This window comes from Temnothorax longispinosus, chromosome 10 (genome assembly GCF_030848805.1).
Source record: "Temnothorax longispinosus isolate EJ_2023e chromosome 10, Tlon_JGU_v1, whole genome shotgun sequence".
Taxonomy (NCBI): domain Eukaryota; kingdom Metazoa; phylum Arthropoda; class Insecta; order Hymenoptera; family Formicidae; genus Temnothorax; species Temnothorax longispinosus.
The window spans coordinates 18,009,850-18,027,780 of NC_092367.1; the positions used below are offsets into that span (position 1 = coordinate 18,009,850).

Here is a 17,931-nt window from a genome sequence, read left to right on the forward strand (position 1 = left end):
TCTTCACATAATCGCATCAATCGCACTTAGAAAACTTGAGTAATAGCATCATTCTCGACTGTAACAGCAGAATAGCAGACCGGAAAGTTGTTTTGTATTCCGAAATATGTAAATGAATTATTTTTGATGTGCTTCACGTGTACAAATTTCTTGCCTATGAGCAGATACAGAATCGCATATTCACTACAGTCACAATAATAATAGATTATTAAAAAAGCGTAGACTCTAGGTATCTGCTCTTTGAATCTTGCCTGATTCAACTTTGCAATGATTTTAATCACTCGCATTTTAATCACATTGGTGTTTCTCTCTTTTTTCCTTCCACTCATTTTACTTCCTTGTTTATTCATTTATTATACACAAGTGTTTCCCACAAGTGTTAATTTTGAATCGTTAATGTTACATGATTGTGTGAGATCGATGAAGAGGAAACGAAAATTTGGCTTAATAAGCATTTGCAGCCACGAGGATGATCATCAAGGATCTTAGCTAGCCTTAGCAATTACAACGATTGCTAAGAACAGAAAAAATGCAAATGGTTAGCGAGAAACGCGGAAAGGAGAACGATTCACAATCGCGTGTGTGCATGCGGAATTCTTGATTACTTGCATGTCTCGGAGACATGGATATAAGAAATTAATCATGAAGTGCTGAAGTCAATCATAAGTCAATCCGTTTAAGAGTATAAATAGCTGTCGGGAGCAAGTAGGAGAGAAACGGGGAAATTTTATGTTCGGCAATTGAGTAACTTCTCTATCTCTAAAGAAAAGGGCATGCCCATAAGATCGCGGCCCTGGCCTATGGCCTGAAAGTCTTTATTGACATTTTCAGCATTTGGCATCGTAATCTCCGTATGTAACTTTGTACCTATCTTTTGCACGCGCTGTAATTCTATAATCTTACATATGTAACGCTTACATATGTAACCACTTACATATTACTTCATCTTATTATGCGCTGTATTACGTAACTGAAATTGAATGCTCGTTATGATCTTTCGTGTCTAACAATGCGGAACGTGAGTAGGATTTTCCTATACTTTAATCGTAATTTTATGCCAAATTGAAAAATATCAGTTAATTATATTGATATATACGTTGCTATATATGTGACTAACAGAATTGCTCAATATTTACTGAATAGAATAAATTATACAAATGAATTTAGCTGATTGACATATTAGATGAAATAATATTTATGTGTTGACCTAATAACGCCATATAATTACGCGTGAGATGTACACAGACTTGAGAAACGACTTGAGATTTAAAAAGCAAGTAACGATTAAACATTGTTAATCGGTTTGAGAATTATTTACCTAAGTTTTGAATTATTTTCTCGACAATTCGTATATTAAGATGCAAAAATTATTGCATAAATGTCTTAAATATTTGATAAAGAGACATGATTATTATTGACTTGAATCGAGAAGACGTTGATAGTTCGCCTGATAGTTCCTTAAAAGAAGGAAAACGCATTTAAAGTCAGCATTATAGAGAACAGGAGATCGCCCAAGGGGATCGTGATTCTTGATCTGATATAATGGCTCTTAGCCGCCTCAGGCTGACATTATCCCGTGTTACATCGCGTATAGTTTCTTTTGGGATGCTATTAGCCGTGCAGAGAGAAAAAATGGACATGCACGTTGCTGTAGCAGCAGCAGCAGCAGCATTTCGAAAGCTGCAGTGATCCCGCCTTAGAATCACGATGCGTAAACAGCCGCCGCGCCGCGCGATCGCGTCTCGTTCTCATCCTTGGAACGTCGCGAAAAGGTTCACGTCCCCATCGTTACGCGGAGATGTCGCGAGATTGTAATACTCAGGGTACTCCCGTAATTCCGGCGGATGCGGGTAAACCGCGTGTACGGTCACGTGCACGCCGTGCATGTCATGTGTATACGCGTGTCAAGCTTGGCTACGGGCTACGGCCCTGACTGAGTTAAGAGGAGGCATTCTACCGTGATAAATTCACCATCGCCTTCGCCGTCGTCGCCCGAGTGGGGTGGCAGCGGAGAAAGTACACTTACTTTATATATATCTGCGCGACGGGGCCATCGTACGCATTTTCGATACCGCTGTCGCTAATTGCGAATACGCGCAATCTCGTGACGTAAAAAAAAAAAAAGATAGCCGAAATACGCCGCGGCCAGGTACGCAGGATCATTGAGAAGATGATGCTGATCGGAGTCGTACTGTTTGCCATATGGGCCAGGACCGCCGTGTCGGAGCTGCGTGAGTTTCCATTGATAAAAGCACAATTATATTCCTCGACGCATATAAAGTGGAAATAGCAAAACTATTGATCACTGTTGCTTATATATAAATAAAAAACAAATTAAATTATATTATTTTATATGTATTAAATTAAATTGTATTATTGTATATATATAATTACGGTATAATTGCCGACACAGTCCATATAATTAGATCAATAAAGTACGGAAAGAGCTTACGCAACGAAAAAGAAAGTAAGATAAAAAGCAGTATATTTTTTTAATTGCTATTATCAGCTAGAAGAACAAAAGCCATTATTAGATCAATTGCCATGTAGCTGCTAAATGGCAATTAAACCGAATTCTGTATATTCTGTATATTCTTGATTATTTTATTTGCATTGATTGGCATATTAATGCAAATAATATAAACAAGTTGTAAATTATTTGATAATGAGAAAAAACAAATTTGAAACACAAAAAGTCTCTTTCATGCGTATTTTTTGCGAAAATTCGATTAAAAAATTCATTAAGTGTGAAATCAAGTTTCAATTTCATTCTTTTCATAGACAAACGTTTCTGTTCGTGTTGGTATTTATGAATATTAAGATCATAACTTGTTGTGTATTATGTCTACTGTTACCTGTGAATTTATCTGTGAAAAGATACGTAAAATCAAAATTTAATTTCGATTGAAGTACATCCGATAAATCTTCAAAATCAAGGCTTCCTTGATTTTGAATGTTTTATACTTATACGAAGAATTTATTGACTATATTTGTTTCATTTTTCCACATAAAATTACTCACGGCTTCGTCATTCATTGACATTTCGTATTTGAAAGACAAACGTGTTTCTAACTTCTGTTCTAAGAAATCGATCATTTAATTCAAGAGTAATTTGAAACGTTTTGCAAAACCTGACTTTGTAATTTATGCATGTTACGCAGAAAAAGATTTTAACCTGTGATTAAATCGCGTTGCAAGAAAGCGTTTATTCACTGAATAAGCAAGATCTCTCTACAATTATATTTAATAGACACAATTTAAAAGGGGCTTGAAACTAGATCTTATATATGTATCTCTACAAGTCGAAGACTGCAAAGTCTACAAATCACTGTTTTATTGACATATAAACTTGTTTCGACAGGAAGGTAAGATGTGACACACAGCCTTAAGTGATAAATACCCTCTGATTTCTTTATAGTTATTTCATAGTAGTGATGTTATATGAACTAATTTAGATAAAATTAAATATTTAAATGTACACACGTGCTTACGTGTTCTGAAGATAAGAAGCTGACGCAATTTTGTCTCATCGGAAAAGTTCTAAAGTTACGCGTGAAGTGTTGACATATTTTATACGCAATTATCGCTTCGTTTTTCATAATTCCTGCATATAATGCACCTACATGAGCAGTTTTATGATGCATAAAAGTGTGCCGGCCGTCATTGAGAAATATCAATAGAAAACCCGGAAGTACAAATCGAAGGAAAATCGGATGGATATGCTTGCTACGTGGAACGATACTGTCGTTACTCTTACGTACTGCATACGCGAGACAATGTAATTTGCAATTTAATTTTGCACTTTTACTTGTGTAATGGCTTTCCTGTCGCCGCTCGAACTCGTGGCGCATGTAAAACGATATATAATCTTGAACGCATTATTCTTGTTCTTGGCGAGAGAAATGCGAGTTGTTATTTCACTTTTTGCTTTCTCATAGAGGAAGTTTTTTCTAGAGTTTATTGCTATCATTTACATCTTTCTCAAAATAAGCCTTTTTCAAGAATGTTCTTGTCGTTCCACTAACAATCCACCCAGAATTGGTTCGCGGTTAATACTCTTCCAATTCGCAATTTGTAATTTCAGAAGAAAAAATAGAATTAATATTTACTATATGCACATTGGTAGTTAACCAAACACAGCAATAATTAGTTTTTAAATTGGCAAATATACAGATAAGAGTATAAAGATTTTTATTAGAAAATATCTTACCATAAAATGCGTATATTAAGTTCAATTAAGAATTACTAGAAATCTGCATTTATTAGAGATATTCGTTCCTTTTTTCTCAAAAATAAGAAAATTTTATATTTAAATGTCTCGCACACATACACTGAGTGTGCTCTATTTTTAATCAATTGTAGATTTCAATTTAACAGTTCACAAGAAAGTGGAGGAGTCTTTTTTTAGAAGTCAATTTTTATATTTGTTCGCCATATCTTTTTCCATTATTCAAAAATAGACTATTGATCTATTCGCTGGTAGATCCTTTCGCTCACGCGCGTTTTTTTTTCGATGCTTCACGTGACACATACATAAATTTGTCACATATTAAGCGTCAATAAAAAAAAGTAAAAAGGGAAATACTCATTTGCCCGCCGGCTTCGTAATTTCACTTTCTACCGTGCACTTTCGATTTTAGGCCCGGCCGACCGATTGGCCGGAAAAAAAGCCGCTCTCTTAGTCATCGTCGAGTTCTTGCCATTATCGCGTTCGCTCAACCGACGTCGTAACAGGGTGTAATGTCTGCGTTTGCTCATTTAAAGGTGTCTAATGACTATCTTTCACAACACTTGGCATGGAAACAAGTACAATGTACCTGCAAAAAAATTGTAACCTGTTTAACTTTGTTGAACTAAATTGTTGCATATAATATATTAGTTTTTACAATATTTTTTATATTAAAGATTTTTTAATAATTTCCGACAAAAGAAAAAAAAATAATTGGATATAATGTCTATCATCTTTTTTTAAGTGAATGAGAAGACATTTGCGCACCTTATTTTAATTACATGTAGGAAGTTTATAAGTATTCGGGAAGAATTAAAAATCAGAAACGTTTTTCAGCTTTATGTTCCGGATGAATGTGGTATATTAATCCCTTTTATATTTTATATGCAATTATCTAATCTTATCAAAAGCTCCAACAATCTTTTTACTATCTATGAAATTTCGCTATTCTGCAGATTGAAATTTGTAATATAAAATCCGATACGTCTTTTTTTCTCTTATCGATTTAATGATTTACATACATGCAATAAATTATTAATATGGATAAATTAATATAAATAAATTATTATACTAATATTAGTATTAACATGCAATAAATATTTTCAGCTCCTGGAGTAACGACATGCCCGCGAACGAACAATTTGTCGGAATATAATAAATGTGTTGTAAAGCAGCTACAAGCGCTCACGCCGTATCTCGCCAAAGGAGTGCCCTCATTGAAATTACCGGCTTTAGATCCTTTATTTTTGCCATCCTTGACCGTAGATAGAAACTTAGAATCCTTGAAAATCAGGGCCAACATGAGCCAGATTCGTGTTTACGGCGGCACGAATTACAGCGTGCAGGATCTCAAAGCGAATCCCAATGACTTAACGATTTTCATCAAGGTTCGACTGCCTCATATGTATGTAAGCGGCGATTACGATGTTCAGGGTAGGCTATTGTTGCTGCCTCTAAGCGGACTTGGTAACTTTAAAGGAAATTTCAGTAAGTTTCCCAAGAAATTAAAATATGATATATAAATATTTTAACGTACATTATGTATGAAGAGAGCTTATTACGTTTTGTAAATCTTAAATAAAGTTTGAACGATTAAAACAATAATTGATGCTAGTGTAAAACTAGCTGGATATTAGTTACTTAACATGTTAGCGTGTATAGTCTTTTAAAAATTGTATTTCTTTCTGATCATTATATCTTTTTATTTCAGCTGACACTGATGCCCAAGTAAACGCGCAAGCTAAAGAAATTACTGATAAAAACGGCGTGCAGAGGATCGAGATCGACAAGTTAGTTACTAAAATCCGTGTCGGCGATGGAAATATCGTACTGAAGTCACCTCCTGCTCACACTTTAGCAGGTACGGATGCAAATCATGTCTAGAATTTTAACATTTAATAATTACGTAAGAAGTATACATTCGATATTATCTCTGTATTTTAGCCAATGCCGCCGCAACGTTCTTCAATGCGAATCCCCGTCTAGTCCTGGATATAGCCAGTCCAATTATCGAGGATACAGCCGCGACCGTGAGCAAAGCTCTAGCCGCTAGAGCACTCGGTGTTCTTACTAAGCAAGAACTCGTGCCCTAGTTCTTAAATAGTAGACGTTTAATTCGATATATCGTTTGGTCTTTCATAAAAAAAGGGATAGAAATGACGAATATTACTTTGAGTATTAGTCAATCTGATGATTTAGTTTTTATCTACTTTTTTATCGCGCATTGTGATAATTTTCCAGTTGGTAGCCAGTTGGTAAGGTAGAAGGTGAGTCGGTAGAGAATTGTTATTTTATGTCCAAAGAAGATATTTTATTAATTAATCACGTTGTGCATGAATCTCAGAGAGACATTTTACACTTTTATACGTGAAAAGTATTGAAATGTTTATTCTTTTGTTTAGCAGGATTATGAGAAAATACATGTTACATAAACTGATTTGCTGACGTTTTATGTTTTTTTTATTTGACAAATTGTTATTTACATACATATACATTTGCTCGTTATATCTATTTTTAATAGATGATAGTTAAAACTATTCTGCACATAAATATCATACATATATTGTATAAGATCAATAAAAAGATTATACTAATAGCGCAAAAATGTTTTATGATGATCTTTCGTCCAATTAAATCGCACATATAAAACATTTTTTTACAAAAATACACATTTATCCGTACAATAATTTAAACATGATTCCCAAATTTTCATGATTCTCTCTCTCTCTCTCTCTCTCTCTCTCTCTCTTTCTCTCTCTTCTTTTGGTTTAATATAGTTAAAGTAAGTTTTTTGAGAAGTTACAGTTTTACAATTATACGATATTATTGATATTATCAATATTGAAAAAAAAATCAATTTGTTATATAATACTAATTATCATGATTCATACCTTATTCATTCGTCTTATTAAATCATCGCTCACGCTCATTTAGAATGAATAACAAGGTGATTATCGCAATCAAAAGATATAGAATCAGGTCTATAAAGACAATTCTGAGAAACTTATGTGCGCTATGACTATTCTAAAGTATCTTGAAGCTGTGATTATTCTAAAGCTGTATTTTGTTTGCCTTGCACTTTTTTATGAAATATTTACATAATTTTGATATGTGTACAAATTTAACAAAATGTAATTATTCAATCAAACCCATACGATTCTTTTGCATTAAAATTGCATTTTATGTGCAGTTTGTCGTGCTGTTTCTTATTCAATACGTTTTAGTATTTTATAATATTTTCCTAAAAATGAAAGAAAAATATTTTTTAAATGTACCTTTCTCTTTTAAACTTTAAAATACTAATTGTCACATATGTGGAGAAAGTGTCAAAGGAAAGTATATTAAATATATCGCCAACGAAAAAATTTTAAAAGAAATGTTTCAAATAAAAGTTTTGTATTAATTTTAGCAAAAGAATATAATGCACGTAAGAAATTTTTTATATATGCATATGGAAAAATATGATGTTGATCTCTTATAAGAAACGTAAGTATGTTGTAAAAGCTATTTGTAATATAGTTTTCTCCTAAAGCTGTAAAATTTCTATTTAAAACATTCTTTTGAAAAAGTTGCCGAAATATTTGGGGGTCTTGACACTTTCTCTATACTATATAATCTAAATACTAAAATGTAACATAATCACATTCAATGTTTATAACGCAACGCAAACTAAGAAGCAAGTTTTACTATTTTAAGTTGCCTATTTTAGACAATGAATTAGTAAATGAAATTAAATACATATCTAAAATATCTTTCTATAGAATTATTTTGTGAATTATATGGCATTATTACAGTACTCTTAACACGCTGATTGCTAAATGCATTTCGGATTAAAGCACAATAATAACACTATTTATTGAGAAGATATTAATGCACATTTTCTCTAAAAGAAAAATAAATCACAAAAAGTTACTTTGTTGTAAGTTCAACACGGCAGTCAACGTATTAATACCAATACAGTTACATGTTATCTGTGCTTGTGTATTATAATAGTCATAAGTGCTATGAGATATACAGAAGAGACCAATACAGGAATATTACAGAAATATTACAATCCCATCAAAATTATTATTGAATCTAATTGATCTATAAAGAACAGATTTTTAAAATAAAAATTAATTATTCGGAAACAATTCGTCGTATGTGAATATTCCGGTGATCTTGTTAGCGATGCTGGTGAAGAGATCTGACAAGGAGTCTTCCAGTGCTGGTTTTATTTCATCTAACAATAAATCGTTGTTTGCGTTCAAAACCTCATTGCTCGCTGGTCCTGGTTTAAAAGAAGGAAGATCAATCACAATGTAAATGTAATGACACTTGTATTCGCCACTTTCTCGATACAAAAACTTATTACATGAAATAATAACATACCGAGAATAGGATCGCCACCGAATAGATTATCAAGATTGATTCTAGCTTTCTCTATCTTGATTTTAAATTTCATCCTTTCAAAGTTTACATGGGTGTTGTTATTTTTTACGATTTTATGAGACTTCAGCAAGCAGTCGCTGTCGTAATTAACTGTAAAAATATATAGTAAGTCTAACAGAGACAAATATAAATTTTTCTTATTGTCTCTCTCTCTCTCTCTCTCTCTCTCTCTCTCTCTCTCTCTCTCTCTCTCTCTCTCTCTCTGTGTGTGTGTGTGTGTGTGTGTGTGTGTGTGTGTGACAATAATTTCCTTATCATTATATTTTAACGAAAAACAATGAAACATTTACAGATATAAATATAGAACTTACAGAAAGTTCCAGTGAGGCCTCCCTCTCCAACCAGATGGAGTAAAAGAATCTGTGCGTTTATTTTATATTTTCCCCGGAAGTTAAGCTTGTCGAAACCAACTTTGAAAGTAATGAGCACATTCTCCGGGTCGATTTTCAAATCCCGGATTTTAAACGTAGATGGTCCAAATACCTATATAAAATATAATTTTTTATTGAGAAATATTTTACATGAGAAATAATATAGGTACATGTATTTATGTTTGATGAATAGAATATTATTTATAATTATTTACACACATATATATATATACACAACAGTTATTTACAGTTTTTTAAACGAAATCTTGACATATAGACACATGCACACATTCTAATCTAAATTATGCTGTATAAGTAATAAAAAAGCATAAACTTTGATATAGTTTCAAGAACTTTGATATAGTCACCTGTATATTTGTAAGGTTGACGTCAAGCCTCGCAGCTTGAGGACCTCTCAATAGCCGCACGTGCTTCAGTACAAGCGGCTCTATTGCCGGAACTTCTAATTCCGGAATTCCAACCTTCAATTTGGCCCGCAATTGTTCAATTGAATTTAATACACAGTTATTTATATTTGGATCCTTTCGACTGCATATTTTCATGTATGATGCTGTGAAAAACGTAATACATATTTATATGAAAACTTATATGGTTTTATTATGCGGTTTATATACGTGGGATTTTAATGATACTTAGTAATTGATCCTGATCTAGTTCTGAACGAAGTGTTATCATGATTGCGAGATCAGCATTTATTCAATCCCTATTTCTTTTTATCTATAAATTATCAATTCATATGTTCTTTTTCTTTTCAAGTCTAATAATGACAGGCAGTTGCTTTGATACGTGGAAGACTGAGACGGTTTTAAAATATTGATGCTTTATTATGTTCAATGAGTTTGAGTTTGAAACTTGTTATGTAAATCGAAGCTTAGTCACTATCAATCAAGTTTTCCTTTTTAAGTTAGATAAATTATTTTTACGTACACTTACAAACATAAAATCATAAAATAAAGATTTAATTTTACGCACTCTATTATAATAGTAAATTATAATATACCGAAAATGCAAAGATACGAAAAATAATATAAAAATACATTTATTAGATATTAATACTGAAACATATAACATTTGGGTTACAACTTTTTTATTTGGAATTAAATTTAAAATGATTTTCTGAAATCCTATGCTTTTTACTCTTGCACTTTTTAATTTCTTGCTATGATTATGTGTACGATTATACGTACAGTCCTGATACTCTTAATCTTGTTTTTAATTATGTTGCAACTGAAATTAATTATATTAATGGTAAGTCAAAGATCGATTGAATATTATACTTGGCATTTATTTACGTTCACGAGACTTATTTGTAGATAAATGAAAACAACATTCGCGTAAATTGAATATCAGAATGTAACAGAAAACTTTTTACAAACACACAGAATTATTTAGTTACATCTAAACGCTCTTTTGATACCGTGGATCGCATTGGACTCTTCTTCAATTGACCACTCGTCGTTTCGAAGATTGCTGTTTTTGTTTAAGATATTAATTTTTATCCCCAGGTGTGTGTGTGTGTGTGTGTATTTTACAATGAGTTGTTTGTATTTCAAATCTATAAATATTCTTATGGATGTAGTATATCACTTATTGCCGCTACTGATGTAGCATCGTTAATATTGTTTTGAAAATTAAAAGCTTCATCTAATATGTATCTCACGTAATACATGTGCTTTAATGATTTCGTAATATAACTATTTTAATTTTGTGATGCAATAGTATTACATTATTTCGTCTATGAATATAATCTGTAAACAATCGAGCACAGCGTATACACACATATAGGTACACATATATACTTTGATATCTGTAATATTACTCACGTATCTCGGCGAAGGCCACAGCAAGGAGTGCGTAGGCCACACTGAAATAAAAGATCGTTAATCGACACAATAGTTTCAGTTATTAATATTAATAAGCTAATAAAATTCCTGAAGCGAATTCCCATTAGCGCTTCTAAATATGGACGGATTGCTATTTATAGCTGGGCTTTTTAATATAAACTGTATTCTATAGACGTATCGGCACCATCTAATGATAGATTTCTGTTTAAAGACGAAACTGTCAAAATATCAAGACTGTAATAATGGCAACTGATCAATCATATTGTTCAAAGTTCAAGTATATCATGTAGCAAGGAAGCTACCTTCAAATGTTAATATGTTACTTGATATTGATGAAAATCTTTTAATCTTATAAAGGATATTAATTTAACACATTTGACATTTTATAACTTCGAGAACTTAATGCAAATCGCGTTTTAGTGTCAATATTACATAATACTTACGCTACTGGTATTACGTAAAAAATATTTACGTTTCTGCTAATATTATTAGCGAACATAGCAAATGAATTACCTTAAGATAAATAAAACAGTTGGGAAGTGGTTTCCGGTATTAATGTATGCAGAATTACGTCAATATTTAAAAGCGGATTATTAATCAAATTGAGAACTGTTTCGCTGCTCTTCCTGAGATAGTTGACTACCTAATCGACTAATTTTTAATGTTTTTTATTTAAAAAATAATTTTAGTATTAGGATTTTTAGATAAAACGATTCTGTCATTAAGAAAATTGGACGATCGATTGGAATGTTTACATTAAAAGTGAGTGGGCAGCAATTTAAAATAGACATTTGAAATAAGCATTTAAAATGGGCTTAAACAAAAGAAAATTAAGAAATTATAGTCTTTCAAAATGCTTGATAAATATTTCTCAAAAATAAGAAAGGAGAAAAATTTTATTTAAAAACATGTTGTATTATTAACATATTATATTATAATAGATTAATTATATATAATATAGATTTTTCTCTATAATTTTTAAAATATATTTATGAAGGTAATATTCGATGCGTTTATTCTTAAATTGAATTATATTTACTTTTAATTAATTTTAAGAATTAAATAAGCTTATAAAATACTATCGTTTTATTTTTAACTTACAATTAGTACTTATGTCTTGTGAGTAAACAATATGGGGCAAACTACATAAGCATAATTTATGTAAAGATCAAGATCATGGAAAGATCAAGAATTTAACAAGTTTTTTACAGAACGCAATAACAGTAGATCTTTGCTTCGTACAATGTGAAGAGGTTTGAAGATTCTTAAGAAGAAACAAAGATAAATCATTGCCTAAAAAATGACCTCGTGTGAGTAAAAAAGGTTAGAATATTGTTACCGTTGTTATTTATGTCATTGCAGACACTTAATACTTGTACACTGTATACTGTAGAGTAAAGATTAGAGTCCGATTGGTAAAAGTCTCGTATTATTAATTAATAAACTTATGCCGTTTAAGACGCACACGTTCTTCCTAAGAAAGTGATGAAAAATGTTTATAGATATAAAACGCGTATTAAATGTACATATTTAAATTTGTTGAAGGTTAAGGTCAGAATATGCAAATTCTGCAGGTTAAGTGTTATAGCTATATATTCTTTTCGTTTCATCGAAGAAACATTTAGGTAGGGAGTTTAAGAAGGATAATATATTTAAATCAAAATGTAAAAAATTATAAAATTATTTCACAAATGATAGAAATGATTTGAAAGCATATCTCGAAAGTTGTGTTTTTTTTTTTTAAACAATAGTAAAGAAAGAGAGAAAGAGGAAAAAAGAAAATCGGAATAATGGAATAGAAAGACTCAGAGAAAAGGCAAAAATAAATAAAAATTAAATTTTAACTTATAAAGAAAAATGAAAAGAGAGGCGAGTCACACAATAATATGTGAATAAGGACAAAGAAATGAGAAAATGAGTAGCATATTAAGATAAAAATGAAGACAATGACGATGACTATTTGATTGATATAAGTTGAATCGAAAATTATGTGTATAATGATTATTTTTCTGTAACCAGTATTCTTTCCATTGCATAATGTTATTGTGCTTAAAAAATTTCTTTTTTCTTACATCTTAATATTTAGAAAAATGATTTTATTTAAAGAATATAATTAGTAAAGTATTTTACATAAATTTTACTTTTTTATGCTTCTGCTATGGTTTAAAACATTTCCGTATCTCTCGGTATTTAAATGTAAGATTGGCATGATATATTCGAGTAAAATTCTGTTTTACGTTTGACATGTACCAATTACTTCGCGTACGTATATAAAAAATGTAGGCTAATTACATGGTTGCAGCGAAAACATGATTACAAAAATGAAGTAACAAGTATATTGCCATGCGTTTAATTTATACATTGCAGTCAACGCAATTGATTGAAAGCACAAGATTTTAGTTAGAAGTATATGATTTTTTATAAAAAATTACAGTTAAATTATGTACATATAAAATAGTCATGTTAAAAATAAATAGGTATTTTTTTGTTAACACCGCTTGTTATTTAGAATAGCGTATAAATTAAGTTTTGTGTTTACTCAGCGAAAAAAATATAATTGATAAATGATATACACATCAATCATTTGCGGTGACACTATGCATATTAAAATCGAATTAATGGTATTCAACGAGTATTTAATTAAACTATAAAGAAATCACTGTGTTGCGAAAGAATTACTAAATGTTTTGTTTATTAAGGATGTCCATCAATATTAAGGATGACAACGTAATAAAAAGAAGTTCACTGGTACAATATATTTTATATTATTATAGCAAATTTTGTTAGAGTTATTGTGTGATAATCAGTTTATTTAGAATTGCTTTTAAAAGTGGGCACAATATCAATCTCAAGTGTTGCATTTTTATTCAACTATTCTAACTTTAAACAATATGATTTCGCTCGACTAAGCAAAACCGCTAAATAATCAAAAACGGCCAAATTTCAAGCAAATAAGGATGTTGAAAATAAATTTAATAACTTCAGTAAAAATATACAATCATGTTAACGTTTTGAGCCTTACTTGACCTTCTTCAGAATCATAAATAACGATGAGTAACACGTTAAAAATATTTCGTATCAATTTACAAAAACATGAAACCTATAAGGAAATATATTTGAACGCATTGTGAGGCCAGCGTATATTAACAAACAACAATATGATCTCGCTCGACTAAGCAAAACAGCTAAATAATAATAAAACGGCCAAATTTCGAGCAAATAAGGATGTTAAAAAAAATTTAATAACTTTAATAAAAATAAACAATCATGTTAACGTTTCGAGCCTTACTTGGCCTTCTTCAGCACCATAAATAACACATTAAAAATATCTCGTATCAATTTACAAAAACATGAAACCTATAAGGAAAGATATTCGAATTATGGTTCTGAAGAAGGCCAAGTAAGGCTCGAAACGTTAACATGATTGTATATTTTTATTGAAGTTATTAAATTTATTTTTAACATTCTTATTTGCTCGAAATTTGGCCATTTTTGATTATTTAGCTATTCTAACTTTTTTCATAACTTTATTTATATTTTTATATTTATACATAATATATATGTATACTTTTATATGTAGTATTTTTTGTATTGCATTCTATATTATAAGAAGATATTTATTCTTGGACTTTGATAAGAATCATCAATCTTCATCAAATGTTATTGAAATAAACAAAACATTATATCGAGAGAAAAAATAGAAATAATTTAATATTTGAACAAATATTTGTTTAAAATGCTGTTTTATTATTTATATGCTAATTAGAAATTGTAAAAAATACGTATTGATAAAAAATTACGTATTAAGAAATACACTGCGTAAATAATTTAGTTTTGTAACTATAAGACATACATTAAAAATAGAAATGTTATTTAAATTTTTCAAAAATTATAACATGTTTAAAAATACTGTTTATCATTATTTAGGAAAAGTAAGTTTAATTGAAGCAACGCGAAATAGCTAAACTATCAATCACAGTTTGATTAAAATATTTTTGAATCTTTTTAATCTAATTCTATTATTGTTAGAAATATTCGAGATTTACTTTAAGTCGCGAAATGACTTTAAACAAGTCAAAATTCTGTAAGTTTCTTTGTGCACAAATATGTTTAGGCAGCCGTAATTTCTTTTTACCTGCATATCTCTAGTGGCAAATGATTTCTGTATTTATTCCGATTTATTCTAATTTGAGTCGATAAGCATCGACAATCACTAGAATTTATTTATTACCAAAAATTATGATATATTTATGTTACATTTTTTAATCCGATCTCGAAGAAAATTTTCGACACTACTCGACACTTAATATCTTCCGATAGCCATGTATTCCTAATTAATACTAGAAATTAAAGAACAATTATTATCGAAATGGTATTAGTTGACATATAAATAAAATACATATATAAAATGTAATTTTGTTGATATTTCAGCTGTCATAAGGTAATCCTGAATATAAAAAACAGTAATATTGATAGTTTGCATATGAAAAAACTTGGGCTGTTTTACATTTCATAACATTCACTGATTACTGTGCGATTTCACTGGTAATTTTGTGACTTTTACGAACGACAAAAACTGCTTCAATCAAGTTGATTGAAAGGCAGCAATCAAATATCGATGATGCGGGAATTTTCTTATGCAAAACTTCAAAATTTTTTAAATTTTTGTGGCTTTTTTTTAAATTTTTCTTTAAGTTAAAATTTAAAAATAGGTTTTAAAGTACTTTTCTAAAATATTATGATGATTATGAATAGCGGTGTGAAGATTTTGTAATTAAGAAAATTAGAACTGAAAAAAGAAGCAAGAAAATAAAAAAAACATGCATTTTTCTTACGAAGAAGGGTGTATTTATATATGACTGGAATAGCTACTTAAATATAAATATAAAATTGCTTATTATTATCGTATTAAAAAATATTTAATTGTTTTGCTATGACTGCACGAAGTGCAATTATCACAGCAATCACAAAATCTTTAGCTATAATGACCTTTCCGTTAAAAAAAAGAGAAATCGTTAGAATTGTTTATTTTTTTATCTATCGATTTAGATGAAGGACATCCTTAGAGCTAATGTATATATATAATAATATAATAAATCACAATTAATTTACCAGATACGTGTGATGAAAGTGTACATGTTGGCCAGCCTAGTCGAGGAGGACGTACCGAGGTTTATTGACGACTGCAGGAGGTATCGGTTGACAATGATCAAGGATGTGATAGCCGCGACTCGAAGACTTTAGCAAGTAACTTGGTTGGCGGTGCTGTTACATTCGGTCGGTTGATAGCCTCGTGCTACTTGCCGACCATTGGTCCAGCCTCGAATAAGCATTAGTGACGATTGGACACGTTCGTTGATTCTTGTTTCGCGGGAAAGCATGGCACCACCGATATCGGGCCTTTTCACACCAGATCGTTTTCGCTCGTCCTCCCTCCTACTTCTCTTTCGTCTTGGCTTTTCGTTCAAATGGATTCGTGGACCTGTACTACGTACTTGGCCAAATATCCCTGTTATTTTCATCTCGGCCTTTCAGCTCACGGACGGGCTGGAAAGCGAAGGAAACCGGCAAGACGGGCGCAATTCGCCCGCTATTTCGAAGCGCGTTCAGTAGCCGGTACTTCGAGCCGGCGTTGACGTTTCGTAATTTCTCGCTGCAGTTGCGATCCAAAGGTAACGTTTGCGCCGAGAAGTTAGAGAAATTAATTGCACAACAAATTTTTTCCATCATTACTAATGATACGTGACTAAGGGTGAAGTATCATGGAATGTAAAAAAAAGGATAACATTGTAAATTTATTAAGCTTCAAACAATAGATATAACGATTAATAGTATTTTTAACATAATTTAATAATTAATTCATACTTGATTTTTACCAAGAATTACCACTAAACAAAAAGCATAGCAAGACTTGTTATTGGTCAGGGAAAAATATTTAAGATTGGATGAAATTAGCATATTGACATTGAAAATACAAGTCTGATATTAGCATTGGAAATATAGATCCCATGGATATGAAAATTATAAAGTTGATACTGGTATTAAATTAAAACTGGTATTAAATAACCGGAAACTTGCTAAAACAAACTAAATTAATTTTAATACAATAAAACAGTTATGACAAAAAATATAATATTTTATATTATTAAAAACAATTTATATAGAATATTTAAACAAATTAATTGTATATTTGAGAATTAAAAATTTTTTCTGTAACAGATACGTCTTCGTGATTTAATAATTAATTTAATAATATGATACAACAATATTGTACTAATATACAGTTAGATTGATATACAAACGTGAAAAACTGGTAGACACCGGTTTGTGCAATCTCGCAGCGCCTATTAAAATTAGCGAAAGTCGCAAAATGCGACGCCCGAAAAGCCGCGATCCGTAACAAAACCCAAGTCCACGCTTCCTGTGAGTTTATGCGAGTTACGCGTATTGCAACCTGCATCTAGGACGGTGATAAATGTGGCAATCTTGGACACCAGGTCACCATTTCCCTCCCTTTTTAGCCGATTTCCTATATAGCACCAAAGGTAATTGATACTTTTGCACGGAAACACATTCGTATAATAATATATATTTATATATATATAAAAACTTCCGTTATTTAATAGAAAATTATTTAACAGAAAATTAAAATCCATTAGCAAAAACAATTTTATATTATACTTATCTCCTTTTCTGTTTTATGATATTTTGATTTGTTAAACTAGAAGTGCATTTGATAATCAGAGAACTTTCGTAAATGAATATTTAATTTAGCTATATCTCTTTAAATATCTCTGAAACTATTTTTGAAAAAAATAAAAGTAGAAATAAAATAAAGATGGTTCGAGGAAGATGGTTCAATAATTAAAAAAGAAGTAAAATAAAAACTAAAAATAAAACTTTAAAATAAAAATGCTCTTTTATTTTTTTTTAAATAATTTTATAAGTTTTTTAATTAATATGCATTTGTACATTTTAGCAGACTTCTTTTGTGTTATCTAGAATATATATCATGTGACCACAAAGTCTGCATAAT

The 17,931-nt window shown here is 30.6% G+C and overlaps 2 protein-coding genes across 2 annotated transcripts; one reads left to right on the forward strand and one right to left on the reverse strand.

Moving 5' to 3' along the window:
• Positions 1–1,670: 1,670 nt before the first annotated feature.
• On the forward strand, positions 1,671–6,829 carry LOC139820396 (circadian clock-controlled protein daywake). Its single transcript, XM_071790615.1, has 4 exons — positions 1,671–2,231; positions 5,336–5,716; positions 5,940–6,089; positions 6,173–6,829. The coding sequence occupies exons 1-4, from the start codon at positions 2,171–2,173 to the stop codon at positions 6,319–6,321; spliced, it is 741 nt and encodes a 246-aa protein (XP_071646716.1). The 5' UTR covers positions 1,671–2,170; the 3' UTR covers positions 6,322–6,829.
• Positions 6,830–6,948: 119 nt separating this feature from the next.
• LOC139820395 (circadian clock-controlled protein daywake-like) lies at positions 6,949–16,532 on the reverse strand. The gene is made up of 6 exons (XM_071790614.1): positions 16,008–16,532; positions 10,875–10,915; positions 9,399–9,601; positions 8,971–9,142; positions 8,600–8,749; positions 6,949–8,498 (listed from the first exon to the last, which is right to left on the reverse strand). The coding sequence occupies exons 1-6, from the start codon at positions 16,031–16,033 to the stop codon at positions 8,344–8,346; spliced, it is 747 nt and encodes a 248-aa protein (XP_071646715.1). The 5' UTR covers positions 16,034–16,532; the 3' UTR covers positions 6,949–8,343.
• Positions 16,533–17,931: the final 1,399 nt, after the last annotated feature.